Here is a 22,878-nt window from a genome sequence, read left to right on the forward strand (position 1 = left end):
CTATGAAATGAATAACCCTGGTGTACATCCTCGTTTGCAGAGCGAAAACTAAAATCAATGCATATGTTGTGAAGTGCTGCACATACATTAGCAATTTGCGTGGCTTTAGATGGCGTCATGGCGGAACGATACAAGGTGGCAGCATGGGACAGCTGATTATACGCTTTTTTTTATTTGATTTGATACATCAACTTCCGACACAGTACGATTTTGACATTTGTCCATCGAATTTACAAAAACAGAGTACATGGAATTTTTATTTATGTTTGTAGGTATGTCACCATGCTGCCACCTTGTATCGTTTCGCCATGGATGGCGTGTAGTGAAGTTGACGTGCAGCTAGCAAACAGCGAGAACGGTTTTTTAGTACGCCAATAGCAATGATGACATGATACGAAACATTCATTCTCTCTCAATTCGTTTCCAGGAATGGGTCTTAAAGTTCATTCAATTGTAAACATTTGTTCATTCGATTGTAAACAAACTTCATTCGTTTCCAAGAATGGGTCTTGAAGATCAGAGTTGCGTAAACCGCGCAAAAAAAATTCCAAGAAAATCGGTGCGTTTTCATTATTTTTCATTTCAAGTGTATTCAACTACATAAGCGGATCAAAAATTTGTAAAAAAGGTACAAGAAATAACAAAATTAAATGAGCTGTTATATTAACGCACGAAAAGAGATAAGTACATTTTATCTTAGCTATCAAAAAATAAAATTTCACGTGTTGTCACGGAAAAATTTTTAACGGGTAAAATAAGCTTTTTCTTGTATTTGTGATCCTGAAAAAATTCGAGTTTTTTGATATCCCATTTGACAATCTTGAGTAAGTTTTCGGTGAAAATCATAAATTAAACCTTTACCATGTAAAATACCCCAAAGTTATTCCGAAATGCCCAAATTTGATTTTGAGGATGATGGCATCTATGGTCAATGTTATAAAAAATGCACATTTCCACGCGCTCTCAGAGAGCGAGAAGTTTCATATCATGTCATCATTGGCCAATAGTACGTTCAATTATGCTTCTAGCTTTCGCGTGCTTGGTATTGTAAATAGCCTCGGGACTTCCTTCTGTTGTGCTTCGATACGGTGTCATAATAAATTGTTCTAGAGGATAGCCCGCATCGCCTACAAATATAAAAGAAGTTTATATAACTTTTACATGATTTAAATTGTGTGTAGTTGGTTTTTACCTAAAAGCTAGAAGTTACGCTCTCCAGCATCGTATCGTTCTCGCAGAATTCTTCTAGCGTGGCTAATGTTCCATATGAGGGAATCATGGCCCGAACCCGCATACCTAGCATCCATATACCTTATTCGCAACTTATGATCACAAATCTGTTAAATTGTTTGTTAAAAAATTATTATTTAGCCGCTTAAAAGTTTATCTGTTCTTACAATCATGGCATTTAAACTAAAAACTCCTTTTCTATTGTAGTATAGATGCTGGCCTTGTTTTCTAGGAGCCAAAATTTTTATATGAGTTCCATCGACGCAGCCAATAACTCCTGGAAAGCCAGTTTTTTCGAAAAATACTCCTTGCATTCTATGTATTCAGCCTCTGTTATGTGAAATTTTATCCAAAGAGGACATATAACGGATTCCAAAACGTCGAGTGTTTCAGCAAGTACAGCACTAACGGATGGCTGGGAAAGTCCAATATGGAAATCATTTCCCACACTTAGTTGATAGGAACCTTGCCCCAAAAACCGCAACGTTGCTGCCAATTTTATGGTTTTTAAAATCGCCGTTGTCCTGATTTAGTTTCTCATATGCGGCTGAATCGTTTCCAGAACATATCTGAAGGCAGCTTTATTGAGACGAAAATAGTCTTCAAATCTGAAATAAAGTAAAATATTTCCAGCTGAAACATTAATACATTCTAAGCCCCCGAAAGTTGTTATACATACTTGTTGTCTGGAAAACGAAATACATCGGAGTTATTCCTTATTTTTTATACTCAGTTGACCAGAGCTCACAGAGTATATTAACTTTGATTGGATAACGGTTGGTTGTACAGGTATAAAGGAATCGAGATAGATATAGACTTCCATATATCAAAATCATCAGTATCGAAAAAAAATTCGATTGAGCCATGTCCGTCCGTAACTTGAGTAAATTTTGAGGTATCTTGATGAAATTTGGTATGTAGGTTCCTGGGCACTCATCTCAGATCGCTATTTAAAATGAACGATATCGGACAATAACCACGCCCACTTTTTCTATATCGAAAATTTCGAAAAATCGAAAAAGTGCGATAATTCATTACCTAATACGGATTAAGCGATGAAGCTTGCTAGGTGAGTTGAACTTATGACGCAGAATAGAAAACTAGTAAAATTTTGGACAATGGGCGTGGCACCGCCCACTTTTAAAAGAAGGTAATTTAGAAGTTTTGCAAGCTGTAATTTGGCAGTCGTTGAAGATATCATGATGCAATTTGGCAAGAACGTTACTCCTATTACTATATGTCTACTTAATAAAATTTAGCAAAATCGGAGAACGAACACGCCCACTTTTAAAAAAAAAAAATTTTTTAATTCAAATTTTAAAAGAAAAGTTAATATCTTTACCGTATATAAGTAAATTATGTCAACATTCAACTCCAGTAATGATATGGTGCAACAAAATACAAAAATAAAAGAAAATTTCAAAATGGGCGTGGCTCCGCCCTTTTTCATTTAATTTGTTTATGATACTTTTAATGCCATAAGTCGAACAAAAATTTACCAATCCTTGTGAAATTTGGTAGAGGCTTCGATTCTAGGACGATAACTGTTTTCTGTGAAAAAGGGCGAAATCGGTTGAAGCCACGCCCAGTTTTTATACACAGTCGACCGTCTGTCCTTCCGCCCGGCTGTTAACACGAAAACTTGAGCAAAAATCGATATATCTTTACTAAACTCAGTTCGCTTACTTATCTGAACTCACTTTGTATTGGTGTAAAAAATGGCCGAGATCCGACTATGACCACGCCCACTTTTTCGATATCGAAAATTACGAAAAATGAAAAAAATGCCATAATTATATACCAACTACGAAAAAAAGGATGAAACATGGTAATCGTATTGGTCTATTGACGCAAATATAACCTTAGAAAAAATTTTCTAAAATGGGTGTGACACCTGTCATATTAATTAGAAGAAAATGAAAAAGTTCTGCAGGGCGAAATCAAAAGCCCTTGGAATCATAGCAGGAATACTGTTCGTGGTATTAAATATATAAATAAATTAGCGGTACCCCACTGATGATGATCTGAGTCACACTACACATTTTGGACGATATCTCGAAAACGCCTTCACATATACAACTAAGGGCCGCTCCCTTTTAAAATACTCATTAACACCTTTCATTTGATACCCATATCGTACAAAAAAATTCTAGAGTCACCCCTGGCCCACCTCTATGGCGATATCTCGAAAAGGCATCCACCTATAGAACTAAGGCCCACTCCCTTTTAAAATACTCATTAACACCTTTCATTTGATACCCATATCGTACAAACAAATTCTATAGTCACCCCTGGTCCACCTTTATGGCGATATCTCGAAAAGGCGTCCACCTCTAGAACTAAGGCCCACGCCCTTTTAAAATACTCATTAACACCTTTCACTTGATACCCATATCGTACAAAAAAATTCTAGAGTCACCCCTGGTCCACCTTTATGGCGATATCTCGAAAGGGTGTCCACGTATAGAACTAAGGCCCACGCCCTTTTAAAACACTTATTAACACCTTTCGTTTGATACCCATATTGTACAAACGCATTCTAGAGTCGCCACTGGTCCACGTTTATGGCGATATCCCGAAAAGGCGTCCACCCATAGAACTAAGGCCCACTCCCTTTTAAAAACTTATTAACACCTTTCGTTTTATACCCATATTGTACAAGCGCATTCTAGAGTCAACCCTGGTCCACTTTTATAACGATATTCCGAAAAGGCGTCCACCTATAGAACTAAGGCCCACTCCCTTTCAAAATACTCATTAACACCTTTCATTTGATATCCATATAGTACAAACAAATTCTAGAGTCACCTCTGGTCCACCTTTATGGCGATATCTCGAAAAGTCGTCCACATATAGAACTAATGCTCACACCCTCTTAAAATACTCATTAACACCTTTCACTTGATACTCATATCGTACAAACCAATTCTAGAGTAACCCCTGGTTCATCTTTATGGCGATATCTCGAAAAGGCGTCCATCTATAGAACTTAGGCCCACGCCCTTCCGGCATCATTTCTGGATGGGTTTCGGGATGCGGCCGGCATCCCGTCGGGGTATTTTCGGGATCATTTGCTTACCTTTGAGAGATAAATTCTTGATGGTTTCCGGGATCATTACGGGACTTTTTCAGGGTCATTTTGGGTCCCATCCGGCATCATTTATGGAGGGCTTTTGGGATCCGTCCGGGATCCCGTCGGGGCCATTTCGGGGCTATTTTGGGATCATTTGGGGTATCTTCCGGCATCATTTCTGGATTGTTTTCGAGATCCATCCAGGATCCCGTCGGGGTCATTTCGGGACTTTTTCTCGACTAATACGGGATCATTTGGGGACCCTTTCGGCATCATTTCTGGATGGTTTTCAGGATATGTCCGGGATCCCGTCAGAGTAATTTCGGAAGTATTAGGGGATCACTTGAGGACCTTTCCTGCATCATTTCTGGATAGTTTTCGGAATCCGTCCGGGATCCCGACAGGGTAATTTCGGGAGAATTTCGGGATCTTTTGGGGTACCCACCGGCATCATTTCTGAATGGTTTTCGGGATCCCGACGGCGTAATTTCGGGACTATTTTCGGGTCGGGGTTATTTTGGGATATTTTCGGGACTATTCCGGGATCATCGGCATCATTTCTGGATGGATTTCGGTATCCGTCCGGGATCCCGTCAGGGTCATTTCGGGACTATTTCGGGATCATTTCTGCATAGTTTCCGGGGTTCGTCCGAGATACCGTCGGGGTCATTTCGGGGCTTTTTCTCGACTAATACGGGATCATTTGGGGTCCCTTCCAGCATCATTTCTGGATGGATTTCGGTATCCGTAGGGGATCCCGTCTTGGTCATTTTGGGACTTTTTCTACAAAAATACGGGATTATTTGGGGACCCTTTCGGCATCGTTACAGGATGGTTTTCGGGATCCGTCCGGGAACCGCGCGAGATAATTTTGGGACCCTTAGGAGATCATTTGAGGACCTCTCCGGCATCATTTCTGCATAGTTTCCTGGATCCGTCGGGGTTCTCGATGGGGTAATTTCGGGACTATTCCGGATCATTTGGGGTACCTACCGGGATCACATCTGGATAGTTTTTGGTATCCGTCCGGGATCTCGTCGCAATCATTTCGGGACTTTTCGGGATCACTTGGGGTACCTACCGGCATCATTTCTGGATGGTTTTCGGTATCCGTCTGGGATCCCGCCGGGGTAATTTCGGGACTTTTTCGGGATCATTTGGGGTACCTACCGGCATCATTTCTGGATGGTTTTCGGTATCCGTCCGGGATCCCTTCGGGGTAATTTCGGGATTTTTTGGGGTCCCTTCCGGCATCATTTCTGGATGGTTTTTGGGATACCGTCGGGTTAATTTCAGGGCATCATTTCTGGATGGTTTTAGGGATCCGTCCGGGATCCCGTCGGGTTCATTTTGGGACTATTTCGGGATCATTTTGGGGTACCTACCGGCATCATTTGTAGATGGTTTTCGGTATTCGTCCAGGATCCCGTCGGGGTCATTTCGGGACTTTTTCGGGATTTTTGGGGTCTCTTCCGGCATCATTTCTGGATGGCTTTCGGGATTCGTCCGGGATCCCGTAGAGGTCATTTCCGGACTTTTTCTGACTAATACGGGATAATTTGGGGACCCTTTCGGCATCATTTCTGGATGGTTTTCGTGATCCGTCCGGAATTCCGTCAGGGTGATTTCGAGACTATTAGGGGATCATTTGAATACCTTTCCGGCATCATTTCTGGATAGTTTTGGGGATCCCGACGGGGTCATTTTGGGACTATTTCGGGATCAGTTTGGGGTACCTACCGGCATCATTTCTGGATGGTTTTCGTTATCCGTCCGGGATCCCGTCGGGTTCAATTCGGGACTTTTTCGGGATTTTTTGGGGTCGCTTCCGGCGTCATTTCTGGGAGGTTTTGGGGATCGCTCCGGGATCCCGTTGGGGTAATTTCGGGACTATTTCGGGAACATTTGGTGCACCTTCCGGCATCATTTATATATGGTTCTCGGGATCCGTCCGTTATCCCGTCGGGTTAATTTCGGGACTTTTTCTCGAATAATACGGGATAATTTAGGAACCATTTCGGAATCCGTCAGGGATCCCGTGAAGGTCATTTCGGGACTATTAGGGGATCATTTGAGGACCTTTCCGGCATCCTATCTGGATGGTTTTCGTTATCCGTCCGGGATCCCGTCGGGGTCATTTCGCGACTTTTTCGGGGTCATTTGGGGCCCTTCCGGCATCATTTCTGGATGGTTTTCGGGATTCATCCGGGACCCGTCGGGATCATTTCGGGACTTTTTCGGGGCTATTTCGGGATCATTTGGGGTATTTTCCGACATCATTTCAGTATGGTTTTCGGGATCCATCCGGGATTCAGTCGGGGCCACTCCTGTACTTTTTCGGGACTAATACGGGATGATTTGGCGAGCCTTTCGGTATCATTTCTGGATGGTTTTCGGGATCTGTACGGGAACCCACAAGGGTAGTTTCGGGACTTTTTCGGGACTATTTTGTAAGGAACTGCTATAACTATAATTACACCTTTTATAATATTTTAACCAAATAAATACCCGAAAAAGCAACACTATTTTCGTCTAAAGAATTCTCTTTGGTTTTAGCTAATTGTAGTTTCACCCCTTTGTTCTATGAGTAGTAATTCTTTCACCCCTTTCATATCAGTTAATTTAATTTAAAAAAAAAATGTATTTTTTTAATTCGAAAAAACTGTATTGTACTATTCATGAAAGCGTGCCTTTCAGCTTATCTTCTCATTTAGTTCTTTTTTCTTTTTTACTAAATTACAAAAATGAAATACATTAGACAAAAATAATTTTTAAACAGATAACTTGATAAACAGGCTAACGTGAATAGCACATATATTTCATTTTCTCCTTGCGGACGGGGCCGCGGGTAAAGGCTGGTATATTATAAATTGGAAAGTTTGGATGTTTGTATGTTTGGATGTTTGTCCAGACGTTTGTCTTTGTGACTCAATCACGCAAGAACGGCTGGACGGATTTAGATGAAATTTGGCACACATATAGCCAATAGTATAGGAGGATCTACTAGCTATATTTTTTTTTTTATTTATCCCGCCGTGGTCATTTCGGGACTTTTTTGGTACTATTTCGGGATCATTTCTGTATAGTTTTCGGGATCATTTCTGTATAGTTTTCGGAATCCGTGTTCCCGTCGGGGTTAATTTGGGACATTTTCGGGACTATTCCGGGATCATTTCGGGACTCTTTCGCGATCATTTGGGGACCCTTCCGGAATCATTTCTGGATGGGTTTCGGGATCCGTCCGGCATCCCGTCGTGGTATTTTTGGAATCATTTGCGTACCTTTGAGAGATAAAGTCTTGATGGTTTCCGGGATCATTACGGAACTTTTTCGGGGTCATTTTGGGTCCCTTCCGGCATCAATTCTGGATGGTTTTCAGGATCCTTCCGCAATCCCGTCGGGGTCATTTCGGGACTTTTTCTTCACTAATACGGGATCATTTGGGGACCCTTTCGGCATCATTTCTGGATGGTTTTCGGGATCCGCCAGGGATCCCCTCAGGGTCATTTTGGGACTATTACGGGATCATTTGAGGACCTTTCCGGTATCATTTATGGATAGTTTTCGGGATCAGTCCGGGATCATTATGGGGCTATTTCGGGATCATTTGGGGTATCTTCCGGCATCATTTCTGAATGGTTTTCGGGATCCGTCCGGGATCCCGTCGAGGTCATTTCGAGACTTTTTCTCGACTAATACGGGATCGTTTGGGGACCCTTTCGGCATCATTTCTGGGTGGTTTTCGGGATCCGCCCGGGATCACGTCAGGGTCATTTTGGCACTATTACGGGATCATTTGAGGGGCTTTCCGGCATCATTCCTGGATAGTTTTCGGGATCCGAACGGGGTAATTTTTGGACTATTTCGGGATCATTTGGGGTACCTACCGGCATCATTTCTGGATGGTTTTCGGTATCTGTCCGTGTTCCCGTCGGGATCAATTCGGAACTTTTTCGTGACCCTGAGGGGATCCCGGGCGGATCCCGAAAACCATCCAGAAATGATGCCGAAAGGGTCCCCAAATGATCCCGTATTAGTGAAGAAAAAGTCCCGAAATGACCCCGACGGGATTGCGGACGGATCCTGAAAACCATCCAGAAATGATGCCAGAAGGGACCCAACATGATCCCGAAAAAGTTCCGTAATGATCCCGGAAACCATCAAGACTTTATCTCTCAAAGGTACGCAAATGATTCCAAAAATACCACGACGGGATGCCGGACGGATCCCGAAACCCATCCAGAAATGATTCCGGAAGGGTCCCCAAATGATCGCGAAAGAGTCCCAAAATGATCCCGGAATAGTCCCGAAAATGTCCCAAATTAACCCCGACGGGAACACGGATCCCGAAAACTATACAGAAATGATCCCGAAGTAGTACCAAAAAAGTCCCGAAATGACCACGGCGGGATAAATAAAAAAAAAAAAATATAGCTAGTAGATCCTCCTATACTATTGGCTATATGTGTGCCAAATTTCATCTAAATCCGTCCAGCCGTTCTTGCGTGATTGAGTCACAAAGACAAACGTCTGGACAAACATCCAAACATACAAAAATCCAAACTTTCCAATTTATAATATACTAGCTGTTCAGGCACTAGAGACCTCAATGGGTTAAAAACAAAACCAACGGAAGAATCATCCGATCGACATTTTTGTTATTGTCGTTTGCCCTTGAATATTAGGCAAATTGTTTTCGTAACAACAGCGCAAAACTGTTCCGTTCTGCCTTCATAGGTACATGCAAAACATGCATACATACATACACCATCACTCATCGTAGCTGCAGCAACAAAAAATGTCATAAAATCACGCCATTTCTTCGTCTTCGCCACCCACACCGGTCATCATCGCTTTACATGTAACAGTTGCTATTGTCTTGACCGCAAAGACAATAACAACACGCAGTATCTTCGAAAAAGCTCACTTTGGTATACCACAGCATAACTTGAACTCCAATGAAATTATTGAAAAGGAATCAAGTCAGTTAATTAGCAATCAATATCGCGCAAACACCATCTTCGTCGCTGGTACATACAATTTCGTTGAAATTACGGTCCGCTTATTAAACATAATACTTATAACAAATATAGTTGTGCAAAAGTTTAATATTACATAACCAAGTTAGAAAATAAGAAACTTATACGAAGTGAATTAAAGGTTAATAAATTGAATTGAATACCCCAAACGGGAGAGAAAAAAGCTTCTTTTCCTCACCATAAAATCTGGTCCTTCGAGCCGGATCTCCGGCTCAAGAGACACCTCGTTTTCTCTAAATTCGTGCATCATTAAATTATAATTAAAATATAAATTAATTTAAAACCATGAGCGAATCGGGAGATGTCGAGGTGCAAATTCCTCAACACCGCGTCGAAGTTAGTCACGACGTTCGCACAAAGATTTGTCAGCGAGATTCCATCGTGGCGCGTTTATATGCCCTAAATGTCGAGTCACATCAACTCAATAATTTAACTATCGCCCATTTGGAGGCAAAACTTGCCCTTATCGAAAGGTATTATAATTCATTCGATGAATTACAAACGCAGTTGGAAATGTTAGACGAGACCCAATTGCTCGAAGATCACCGCACCACAATAGATGAAAGCTACTGCGACATCAAGGCACTATATGCAGGCAAATCGTCGAATCTTCGCTCAACATCAATAGATCCCGCTTTCAGCAGTACTCAAGTTGGTATACAGCCATCGTATGCGCATTGCCCACATATGCACCTTCCAAAATTGAAGTTGTCAACTTTTAGTGGATGTCAACGTGAGTGGTTGGATTTCCATAATATGTTCACGGTGCTAGTAGATAAAAATCCTGATCTGGGCGATGTTGAAAAGTTCCAGTATTTACGCTCAAGCTTAACTGGGTGTGCTGCTAGACTGATCCAATCGTTGGAAACGACCAGTGCTAACTACCAAAAGGCGTTGGAATTGCTAGAAGCCCGCTACGACAACAAGCGCATTATTTTTCTTCGATAGTCAACGTTTAACAAACCCCAACGTTGCCAATGTACGTGAATTCATCGACAAAATTAGCTCTAACATGCGGGCAATGCAAACAATGGCTAGTACAACACAAATTGCAGACGGTCTCATTCTATATCTGGTTGTATCAAAATTGGATCACAACACCCAAATGAAATGGGAGGAGGAAATAGCAGCAAAATGGGATCGAGCAGCACATTCCCAAACTCTGAACCTACCAACGTGGGAGGATTTGGTTAAATTTTAGGGCGTCGTTGCCAACTCATCGATATTGTTGATGTCAGTAAAGAAACACAGAAACCGCCTACTGGTACCGCAATGTCGTCCAATTCAGGGGCAAAAACTCACAAACCCACAAAACAATTATAGTTCGTGGCTACGCATAAACAACAAAAATCCAACCTGTGTGATGAAGTTGCAAGTCACAATGTTTTCAACTGCACTTCCTTTATGAAACTCACGCCTAGTTCGCGATATGACCTAGCAAAGAAAAAAGACTTTGTTTAAACTGTTTGGGCTTAAATCATACATTAAAGGAGTGCCCATCATCGCGTAGGTGTCAAGTGTGTCATGTCAGCCATCATACGCTGCTCCATCGAGATCAGTCAACAACACCATCGTCGTCACAAACTGCGCCTCCAGTCCAACCTCCGTCATCGTCTTCGTCACCAGCAATCGATTTGCCCTCATCATCGAAACCAACAGTCCTTCAGGCATGTTACGACACAGATCACGTCATATTAGCCACAGCCATGGTGCAGCTACGCAATCCATCAGGCATAACAGTACCAGCGCGGTTATTGCTTGACTCAGCTTCGCAGTTACACTTCATCACCGAACGCATGGCCCAATCGCTTCGACTGAATCGTAAAAAGCTTTCCCTGGAAATTAGTGGCATCGGTCTATGTGGTACTAAAGCGCAATATGTATGTAAGGTTGAGTTGCGATCGTCTCATACATCATATACATCCACAATTGATGCTATCATCGTACAAACAATAACACAATTCCAGCCACGAACTACGTTAGATATTAGCTCCTGGAAAATGCCAAGGAATATCTCCTTAGCTGAATAGGGCTTTTATAGGCCGGGGCCTGTAGACCTTCTCCTAGGCGCGAGCGTGTTTTACGAGTTACTCATGGTAGGCCAAATTCGACTTTGCAACGAACTACCATTATTACAGAAAACAAAACTTGGTTGGGTGGTAGCGGGTGCTGTCGCCAATCACTCACCACTTGCTTCGGCTGCACTAGTAACTTCGTATAACACTTCGGTTGGCACAGATTGTTTCTTATCCACTACCATACTTTCGCAATTATCGTTAGCCTCGTCACAACACAAAACGGAATCCCTATCACTGGAGCCATCCTGTGATGAAATCTTAGAGCGTTTTTGGCAACTAGAGTAGCAGTCACTACCCTCTATGGTACTAACTTTGAGCGAGATGGAGTGTGAAAGGCACTTCCTTGAAACAACCAAAAGATGTCCAACTACAGATAAATTCATCGTAAGGCTTCCGTTCAAAGAAGCACCACAATCACTAGGCAGTTCCCACGACATAGCTCTTCGTCGCCTTTTGTCCACTGAATCAAAACTACGTCGCAACAAGAATTTACAAGCCGACTACACCGCGTTTATGCAGGAATATATAGATCTCGCGCATATGATACGCATGCTATTGCCCAGCGGCGCAGTTAACTATATTCCTCACCATGCGGTTCTCAAATTAGATAGCAGTACAACTAAAATACGCGTTGTCTTTGATGCATCATGTCGGACAACGAATGGCAAATCTCTTAATGACTTACTACGTGTTGGGCCAACTATTCAAGACGATGTTTTCTCAATTCTTGTTAGATTCCGCACACATATCTTCGTTCTAATGGCCGATATCGCCAAGATGTATAGGCAAATTTTGGTTGACCACCATGATGCAAAGTATCAGTGCATATTGTGGCGGGATGTAGATGGCGGCAAAATAAGCACATATCAATTAGAAACGGTTACCTATGGAACTGCGTGTGCACCGTACCTAGCAACCAAGTGTTTGCAACAGCTGGCAGATGAGCACACTTCAACACATCCCATTGGCTCGGAGGTAGCACATCGCGATTTCTACGTAGACAATCTGATGACCGGAGCATCCACCGTTCAGGAGTTGAGAGAAATCAAGAATCAAGTAGTTGATATCCTAGCTCGTGGTGGATTTCCGTTAAGAAAGTTTGCATGCAACGATCTGCGTACCATATCAGATATACCACTTACTGATCGAGAAGATATAATTCAACTTTATGACATCGATTACATAAAGGCGCTGGGCCTACGATAGTCACCCTCATTAGATTGTTTTTTGTTTAAATACACACAATCCCCATTATCAGCAAAGGTGACTAAAAGAACCATACTGTCTCATATCGCTCGCTTCTTTGATCCATGTGGGTTGCTCAACCCAATCGTCGTCACTTGTAAGGTTCTAATGCAACAACTATGGAAGCTTCGTTTGCATTGGGATGAAAGCGGACCATCCTGCTTATACACAGAGTGGCAATCATTTTGCGAGCAACTACCCCTAGTCGAAAACATCAGAGTGGCCAGGTTAGTACAATTTGGGAATGAATGTACCTTTCATGCCTTTGCAGATGCCAGCACCAAGGCATATGGAGCCTGCATATATGTGGTTTCGCAGTCCGAGGGGTCATATCGGTCAGCGCTTTTGTGCGCAAGGTCTCGAGTTGCGCCCACTAAAGAAGTGAGTCTACCGCGGCTGGAGCTTTGCGCGGCGTTACTGTTAAGTGAATTATTAGATTCCGTTTGCAATCTACTCCATCCAAACCCGCTCAGTGTACACTGCTGGACAGATTCAATGGTTGCACTTGCATGGATTAGTGGCGAACCGTCAAGATGGGCGACTTTCGTCAGTAACAGGGTGTCAATCATTCAAGCACTCACATTGAAATTTAAGTGGCATCATGTTCCGGGCCAGCTGAACCCAGCAGATATTTTATCTCGTGGCGTTACACCAAAGAATCTTCTCGACAACAATTTGTGGTTCAATGGTCCAAACTTCATCGTTCAACCAAATGAGCATTGGCCACAAGCAGCAGTTAGCCCAACCGAACTGCCAGAACAACGCAAACAACAAACGTTGTTAGTAGCAACACCAACTCAAGACATCGTTGCCGAACTTAAGTTTGTCAACAATTACAACAAGGTGCTTCGAATATTTTGCTATGTACACCGCTTCATCGATGCAAGTCGCAGTAAAAGCAATCGAAATGGCTATATCGACGTTGCAGAAATGAACAACGCCCTACACACTGTTTGTCGCCTTATTCAACAGCAAACATTTATGGACGAGCGAAGGCAACTTCAAGCTAGTAACACAGTATCGCGAAAATCATCGTTGGCCCAATTGTCACCTTTTCTTCATGAAGGTCTCATCAGAGTCGGAGGTCGCCTCAGAAACGCAACTCTTCCGTTCGACGAAAAGCATCCTATTTTTCTACCAAAAAATCATCCCTTCGTATCGTCAATCATACTCCATCGACAATATCTCTACGCTGGGAATCAGACTTTACACAGCATTGTACGAGAAAGGTTTTGGATTATAAACGCACGTAACGTAATCCGTCAGGTAATACATAAATGCCTCACTTGTTACAGATTTCGTCCCATTTTAGCAGAGCAGATAATGGGCTCCCTGCCTAAAGACAGGGTGAATCAATATTCTCCATTCGAAGTAACCGGGGTGGATTATTGTGGTCCTCTACTCATGACGCAAAAAATAAGAGGAAAATCACCCATAAAAGCATATCTGGCCGCTTTCATCTGTTTCATTTCCAAGGCCATCCATCTGGAGCTAGTACCCGATCTCACATCAGCAGCATTTATCGCAGCGTTGAGGCGTTTCATCGCTCGTCGCGGAAGATGTAGGGTTATCTATTCAGATAACGCAACAAACTTTGTAGGGGCTAATCGAGAGCTTCGAGAACTCCTTCAACAATTCGTGTCACAAGAACATTATGATGACGTACAACAGGCTTGCTGTGAAAACGCTATCGAGTGGAAGTTTATACCACCCCGCTCGCCGCACTTCGGTGGCCTCTGGGAGAGCGCAGTAAAGCAAGCCAAACATTATTTACGAAGAGCCATTGGGGCTCATATTCTAACGCACGATGAATTGCACACAATTTGTTGCCAGGCTGAAGCGATTATTAACAGCCGACCATTAACGCCCATGACCAGCTGTCCCGATGATATGCGCCCCATAACACCAGCTCACCTTCTTATTGGTCGCTCGCTCACTAGCATACCAGAGCCATCGCTCTCGTCATCAAACCCAGGCGCATTAAAGCGCTATCAACTATCGCAATGGATACAACAGCAATTTTGGGAACGATGGAGCAAAGAATACTTGCGAGAAGTACAACAACGAACAAAGTGGAACCCAATTACCAAATTTGCAGCCAAATGATTTGGTTTTATTTCAGGAAGACAATACTCCCCCATTAAAATGGCCTATGGGCCGCATTGTTGAAACAATCACAGGCATAGATGGAAAGGTGCGTGTTGTTCTCGTGCGTTTTCATTATTTTTCATTTCAAGTGTATTCAACTACATAAGCGGATCAAAAATTTGTAAAAAAGGTACAAGAAATAACAAAATTAAATGAGCTGTTATATTAACGCACGAAAAGAGATAAGTACATTTTATCTTGTCACGGAAAAATTTTTAACGGGTAAAATAAGCTTTTTTTTGTATTTGTGTTCCTGAAAAAATTCGAGTTTTTTGATATCCCATTTGACAATCTTGAGTAAGTTTTCGGTGAAAATCATAAATTAAACCTTTACCATGTAAAATACCCCAAAGTTATTCCGAAATGCCCAAATTTGATTTTGAGGATGATGGCATCTATGGTCAATGTTATAAAAAATGCACATTTTCACGCGCTCTCAGAGAGCGAGAAGTTTCATATCATGTCATCATTGCTTGAATATTAGGCAAATTGTTTTCGTAACAACAGCGCAAAACTGTTCCGTTCTGCCTTCATAGGTACATGCAAAACATGCATACATACATACACCATCACTCATCGTAGCTGCAGCAACAAAATATGTCATAAAATCACGCCATTTCTTCGTCTTCGCCACCCACACCGGTCATCATCGCTTTACATGTAACAGTTGCTATTGTCGTGACCGCAAAGACAATAACAACACGCAGTATCTTCGAAAAAGCTCACTTTGGTATACCACAGCATAACTTGAACTCCAATGAAATTATTGAAAAGGAATCAAGTCAGTTAATTAGCAATCAATATCGCGCAAACATCATCGTCGTCGCTGGTACATACAATTTCGTTGAAATTACGGTCCGCTTATTAAACATAATACTTATAACAAATATAGTTGTGCAAAAGTTTAATATTACATAACCAAGTTAGAAAATAAGAAACTTATACGAAGTGAATTAAAGGTTAATAAATTGAATTGAATACCCCAAACGGGAGAGAAAAAAGCTTCTTTTCCTCACCACTAGCCTTTACCCGCGGCCCCGTCCGCAAGGAGAAAATGAAATATATGTGCTATTCACGTTAGCCTGTTTATCAAGTTATCTGTTTAAAAATTATTTTTGTTTAATGTATTTTATTTTTGTAATTTAGTAAAAAAAAAATAACTAAATGAGAAGATAAGCTGAAAGGCACGCTTTCATGAATAGTACAATACAGTTTTTTCGAATTAAAAAAATAAATTTTTTTTTAAATTAAATTAACTGATATGAAAGGGGTGAAAGAATTACTACTCATAGAACAAAGGAGTGAAACTACAATTAGCTAAAACCAAAGAGAATTCTGATGGTAGCGTGCTCCGCCTATCACACCGTATGCCCTGGGTTCAACTCCCGGGCAAAGCAACATCAAAATTTTAGAAATAAGATTTTTCAATTAGAAGAAAATTTTTCTAAGCGGGGTCGCCCCTCGGCAGTGTCTGGCAAGCGCTCCGATTGTATTTCTGCCATGAAAAGCTCTCAGTGAAAACTCATCTGCCTTGCAGATGCCGTTCGGAGTCGGCATAAAACATGTAGGTCCCGTCCGGCCAATTTGTAGGGAAAAATCAAGAGGAGCACGACGCAAATTGGAAGAGAAGCTCGGCCTTAGATCTCTTCGGAGGTTATCGCGCCTTACATTTATTTTTATTTTTTAAAGAGAATTCTTTAGACGAAAATAGTGTTGCTTTTTCGGGTATTTATTTGGTTAAAATATTATAAAAGGTGTAATTATAGTTATAACAGTTCCTTACAAAATAGTCCCGAAAAAGTCCCGAAACTACCCTTGTGGGTTCCCGTACAGATCCCGAAAACCATCCAGAAATGATACCGAAAGGCTCGCCAAATCATCCCGTATTAGTCCCGAAAAAGTACAGGAGTGGCCCCGACTGAATCCCGGATGGCTCCCGAAAACCATACTGAAATGATGTCGGAAAATACCACAAATGATCCCGAAATAGCCCCGAAAAAGTCCCGAAATGATACCGACGGGTCCCGGACGAATCCCGAAAACCATCCAGAAATGATGCCGGAAGGGACCCCAAATGACCCCGAAAAAGTCGCGAAATGACCCCGACGGGATCCCGGACGGATACCGAAAACCATCCAGATAGGATGCCGGAAAGGTCCTCAAATGATCCCCTAATAGTCCCGAAATGACCCTCACGGGATCCCTGACGGATTCCGAAAATCACCCAGAAATGATGCCGAAATGGTTCCGAAATTATCCCGTATTATTCGAGAAAAAATCCCGAAATTAACCCGACGGGATAACGGACGGATCCCGAAAACCATGTATAAATGATGCCGGAAGGTGCACCAAATGTTCCCGAAATAGTCCTGAAATTACCCCAACGGGATCCCGGAGGGATCCCCAAAACCTCCCAGAAATGACGCCGAAATGATGCTGAAAGGGTCCCCAAATGATCCCGTATTAGTCCAGAAAAAGTCCGGAAATGACCTCTACGGGATCCCGGACGAATCCCGAAAGCCATCCAGAAATGATGCCGGAAGAGACCCCAAAAATCCCGAAAAGGTCCCGAAATGACCCCGACGAGATCCTGCACGAATACCGAAAACCATCTAGAAATGATGCCGGTAGGTACCCCAAAATGATCCCGAAATAGTCCCAAAATGACCCCGTCGGGATCCCGGACGGATCCCTAAAACCATCCAGAAATGATGCCCTGAAATTAACTTGACGGTATCCCAAAAACCATCCAGAAATGATGCCGGAAGGGACCCCAAAAAATCCGGAAAAAGTCCCGAAATGACCCCGAAGGGATCCCGGACGGATACCGAAAACCATCCAGAAATGATGCCGGTAGGTACCCCAAATGATCCCGAAAAAGTCCCGAAATTACCCCGGCGGGATCCCAGACGGATACCGAAAACCATCCAGAAATGATGCCGGTAGGTACCCCAAGTGATCCCGAAAAAGTCCCGAAATGATTGCGACGAGATCCTGGACGGATACCAAAAACCATCCAGATGTGATCCCGGTAGGTACCCCAAATGATCCGGAAATAGTCCCGAAATTACCCCATCGAGAACCCCGACGGATCCAGGAAACTATGCAGAAATGATGCCGGAGAGGTCCTCAAATGATCTCATAAGGGTCCCGAAATTATTCCGCGCGGATCCCGGACGGATCCCGAAAACCATCCAGTAACAATGCCGAAAGGGTCCCCAAATAATCCCGTATTTTTGTAGAAAAATTCCCAAAATGACCAAGACGGGATCCCCTACGGATACCGAAATCCATCCAGAAATGATGCTGGAAGGGACCCCAAATGATCCCGTATTAGTCGAGAAAAAGCCCCGAAATGACCCCGACGGTATCTCGGACGAACCCCGGAAACTATGCAGAAATGATCCCGAAATGACCCTGACGGGATCCCGGACGGATACCGAAATCCATCCAGAAATGATGCCGATGATCCCGGAATAGTCCCGAAAATATCCCAAAATAACCCCGACCCAAAAATAGTCCCGAAATTACGCCGTCGGGATCCCGAAAACCATTCAGAAATGATGCCGGTGGGTACCCCAAAAGATCCCGAAATTGTCCCGAAATTACCCCGTCGGGATCCCGGACGGATTCCGAAAACTATCCAGAAATGATGCAGGAAAGGTCCTCAAATGATCCCCTAATAGTTCCGAAATTACTCTGACGGGATCCCGGATATATCCTGAAAACCATCCAGAAATGATGCCGAAAGGGTCCCCAAATGATCCCGTATTAGTCGAGAAAAAGTCCCGAAATGACCCGACGGGATCCTGGACGGATCTCGAAAACAATCCAGAAATGATGCCCGAAGATACCCCAAATGATCCCAAAATAGCCCCGAAATGGCCCCGACGGGATCCCGGACGGATCCCAAAAGCCCTCCATAAATGATGCCGGATGGGACCCAAAATTACCCCGAAAAAGTCCCGTAATGATCCCGGAAACCATCAAGAATTTATCTCTCAAAGGTAAGCAAATGATCCCGAAAATACCCCGATGGGATGCCGGACGCATCCCGAAACCCATCCAGAAATGATGCGGGAAGGGCGTGGGCCTAAGTTCTATAGATGGACGCCTTTTCGAGATATCGCCATAAAGATGAACCAGGGGTTACTCTAGAATTGGTTTGTACGATATGAGTATCAAGTGAAAGGTGTTAATGAGTATTTTAAGAGGGTGTGAGCATTAGTTCTATATGTGGACGACTTTTCGAGATATCGCCATAAAGGTGGATCAGAGGTGACTCTAGAATTTGTTTGTACTATATGGGTATCAAATGAAAGGTGTTAATGAGTATTTTGAAAGGGAGTGGGCCTTAGTTCTATAGGTGGACGCCTTTTCGGAATATCGTTATAAAAGTGGACCAGGGTTGACTCTAGAATGCGCTTGTACAATATGGGTATCAAACGAAAGGTGTTAATAAGTGTTTTAAAAGGGAGTGGGCCTTAGTTCTATGGGTGGACGCCTTTTCGGGATATCGCCATAAACGTGGACCAGTGGCGACTCTAGAATGCGTTTGTACAATATGGGTATCAAATGGAAGGTGTTAATGAGTATTTTAAAAGGGCGTGGGCCTTAGTTCTATAGGTGGACGCCCTTACGAGATATCGCCATAAAGGTGGACCAGGGGTGACTCTAGAATTTGTTTGTACGATATAGGTATCAAGTGAAAGGTGTTAATGAGTATTTTGAAAGGGCGTGGGCCTTAGTTCTAGAGGTGGACGCCTTTTCGAGATATCGCCATAAAGGTGGACCAGGGGTGACTCTAGAATTTGTTTGTACGATATGGGTATCAAATGAAAGGTGTTAATGAGTATTTTAAAAGGGATTGGGCCTTAGTTCTATAGGTGGATGCCTTTTCGAGATATCGCCATAGAGGTGGGCCAGGGGTGACTCTAGAATTTTTTTATACGATATGGGTATCAAATGAAAGGTGTTAATGAGTATTTTAAAAGGGAGCGGCCCTTAGTTGTATATGTGAAGGCGTTTTCGAGATATCGACCAAAATGTGTAGTGTGACCCAGATCATCATCAGTGGGGTACCGCTAATTTATTTATATATTTAATACCACGAACAGTATTCCTGCTATGATTCCAAGGGCTTTTGATTTCGCCCTGCAGAACTTTTTCATTTTCTTCTAATTAATATGACAGGTGTCACACCCATTTTAGAAAATTTTTTCTAAGGTTATATTTGCGTCAATAGACCAATACAATTACCATGTTTCATCCCTTTTTTCGTAGTTGGTATATAATTATGGCATTTTTTTATTTTTCGTAATTTTCGATATCGAAAAAGTGGGCGTGGTCATAGCCGGATTTCGGCCATTTTTTTCACCAATACAAAGTGAGTTCAAATAAGTACGTGAACTGAGTTTAGTAAAGATATATCGATTTTTGCTCAAGTTTTCGTGTTAACAGCCGGGCGGAAGGACAGACGGTCGACTGTGTATAAAAACTGGGCGTGGCTTCAACCGATTTCGCCCTTTTTCACAGAAAACAGTTATCGTCCTAGAATCGAAGCCTCTACCAAATTTCACAAGGATTGGTAAATTTTTGTTCGACTTATGGCATTAAAAGTATCCTAAACAAATTAAATGAAAAAGGGCGGAGCCACGCCCATTTTGAAATTTTCTTTTATTTTTGTATTTTGTTGCACCATATCATTACTGGAGTTGAATGTTGACATAATTTACTTATATACGGTAAAGATATTAACTTTTCTTTTAAAATTTGAATTTAAAAAAATTTTTTTTAAAAAGTGGGCGTGTTCGTTCTCCGATTTTGCTAATTTTTATTATGTAGACATATAGTAATAGGAGTAACGTTCTTGCCAAATTTCATCATGATATCTTCAACGACTGCCAAATTACAGCTTGCAAAACTTCCAAATTACCAAATTTTACGAGTTGAGCTTTTTGTTGATCACTGTAATGGAGGGCTGATTTTAAGATCTTTGGTGTGGTGGTTGCTCTGGGCTTAAGAGGGGACGTAGGGGTGATGGCCTAATAGACTTGTAGACAGACAGACTTGAGTAAGGTTTGGGGGCGCCGTAAAAGTAGAGGAGTCAGCACGGCGCCCATGGCTTCGTGTAAGATACGCGAAGAGGGTGGGTAGACTCCACCTGACTAGAAAGGCCTCCACCTTTTTTCCCCCTTTTTTTTTTTGATTTCCCCCTCCTTTATCTCTCTGCTCCCCTTACGTCTATTGTACCTCTTTCAGCTTTCCCCTTTTCTTTTTAGAACTTGGCATGAACTCTACTTTTTTGTTAGTGTAGTTGTTGGTAAGGCTGGTGCGCAAAACCCCACCCCGTCCGACGAGCTAGCAGGGCTTGCCACCATGCCACACGCCACCTCTGTCTTACCACTGAAAGCCAGCTACATAACAGATCTTAGGGACCCTTTCGACATGATTTCGAGAATATTAGGGGGATCATTTGAGGGCCTTTCTGGTATCATTTCTGGTTAGTTTTCGGGATCTGTACGGGAAATCTTCGGGGTAATTTCGGGACAATTTCGATATCATTCGGGGACCCTTCCGGCATCATTTCTTGATGGTTTGCCGGATCCATCACGGTTATTTCTGGACCATTTTTGGATCATTTGGGAACCCTTCCGAGGTCATTTCTGGATCCGTCCGTGATGCCGTAGGAGCCATTTCGAGATTTTTTTGTAACTTTTCCGGATAGTTTTGGGACCCTTCCGGGATGATTTCTAGATCCGTGCGGGATTCCATCGGGGTCATTTCCGGACTATTTCGGTATTATTTTGGGACCCTTCCGGAATCATTTCTGTATGGTTTTCTCGATCCGTCGTGGATCCCCTCGGGGTCATATCGGAACTTTTTCTGGACTATGTCCATTACCAAAGGCGTATAAAGCAATGAAACTAGGTGGGTTGACCTTATGACACAGAATAGTTTCGGGACTATTTGGGGATCATTTGGGAACCATTCCGGCATCATTTCTGAATAATTTCCGGGATCCGTCGGGGATCCCGTCAGGGTCATTTCGAGACTATTAGCGGATCATTTGAGAACCTTTCCGGCATGATTTCTGGATAGTTTTCGTGATCCGTCCGGGATTCCGTCGGGGTCATTTCGGGACTTTTTTGGAATCATTTGGGGTCCCTTCCGGCCTGATTTCTGGATGGTTTTCGGGATCCCGTCGGGGTCGTTTCAGGACCTTTTCGGGAACATTTGATGTCCCTTGCGGTATCATATCTGGATGGTTTACCGGATTTGACCGGGATCCCGTTGGGGTCATTTCGGGACTTTTTCTCGACTAATACGGGATCATTAGGGGACTCTTTCGGTATCATTTCTGTATGGTTTTCGGGATCCGTCCGGGATTCCGTCAGGGTCATTTCGGGTCTATTAGGGGATTATTTGATGTAGCTTCCGGCATCATTTCTAGTTGGTTTTCGGGATCCGTCCCGATCCCATCGGGGTCATTTCCGGACTTTTACTCAACTGATAAGGGATCTTAGGGACCCTTTCGACATCATTTCTGGACGATTTCGGGACTATTAGGGGGATCATTTGAGGGCCTTTCTGGTATCATTTCTGGATAGTTTTTCGGATCTGTACGGGAAATCTTCGGGGTAATTTCGGGACAATTTCGGTATCATTTGGGGACCCTTCCGGCATCATTTCTTGATGGTTTGCCGGATCCATCAGGGTTATTTCGGGACCATTTTTGGATCATTTGGGGACCCTTCCGAGGTCATTTCTGGATCCGTCCGTGATGCCGAAGAAGCCACTTCGAGATTTTTTTGTTACTTTTCCGGATAGTTTTGGGACCCTTCCGGGATCATTTCTAGATCCGTGCGGGATCCCATCGGGGTCATTTCCGGACTATTTCGGTATTATTTTGGGACCCTTCCGGAATCATTTCTGTATGGTTTTCGCGATCCGTCGTGGATCCCCTCGGGGTCATTTCGGAACTTTTTCTGGACTATGTCCATTACCAAAGGCGTATAAAGCAATGAAACTAGGTGGGTTGACCTTATGACGCAGAATAGAAAAT

At 42.9% G+C, this 22,878-nt stretch overlaps 1 protein-coding gene and 1 pseudogene across 3 annotated transcripts in view; one reads left to right on the top strand and one right to left on the bottom strand.

The window, feature by feature from the left end:
- Positions 1–993: 993 nt before the first annotated feature.
- On the bottom strand, positions 994–9,151 carry LOC137235968 (putative nuclease HARBI1; annotated as a pseudogene).
- Positions 9,152–12,746: 3,595 nt separating this feature from the next.
- LOC137238925 (uncharacterized) overlaps positions 12,747–22,878 on the top strand; it is a 53,078-nt gene continuing 42,946 nt past the window's right edge. For all 3 annotated transcript variants that reach the window (XM_067763947.1, XM_067763948.1, XM_067763949.1), the window contains exon 1: positions 12,747–15,772. In XM_067763947.1, coding sequence (XP_067620048.1) covers positions 12,774–14,771 — 1,998 coding nt within the window. In that variant the 5' untranslated portion in view covers positions 12,747–12,773 and the 3' untranslated portion in view covers positions 14,772–15,772. The remainder of the gene's footprint in view (positions 15,773–22,878) is intronic.

The sequence above is a fragment of the Eurosta solidaginis genome, chromosome 1, assembly GCF_040869045.1.
Source record: "Eurosta solidaginis isolate ZX-2024a chromosome 1, ASM4086904v1, whole genome shotgun sequence".
Lineage (NCBI taxonomy): Eukaryota > Metazoa > Arthropoda > Insecta > Diptera > Tephritidae > Eurosta > Eurosta solidaginis.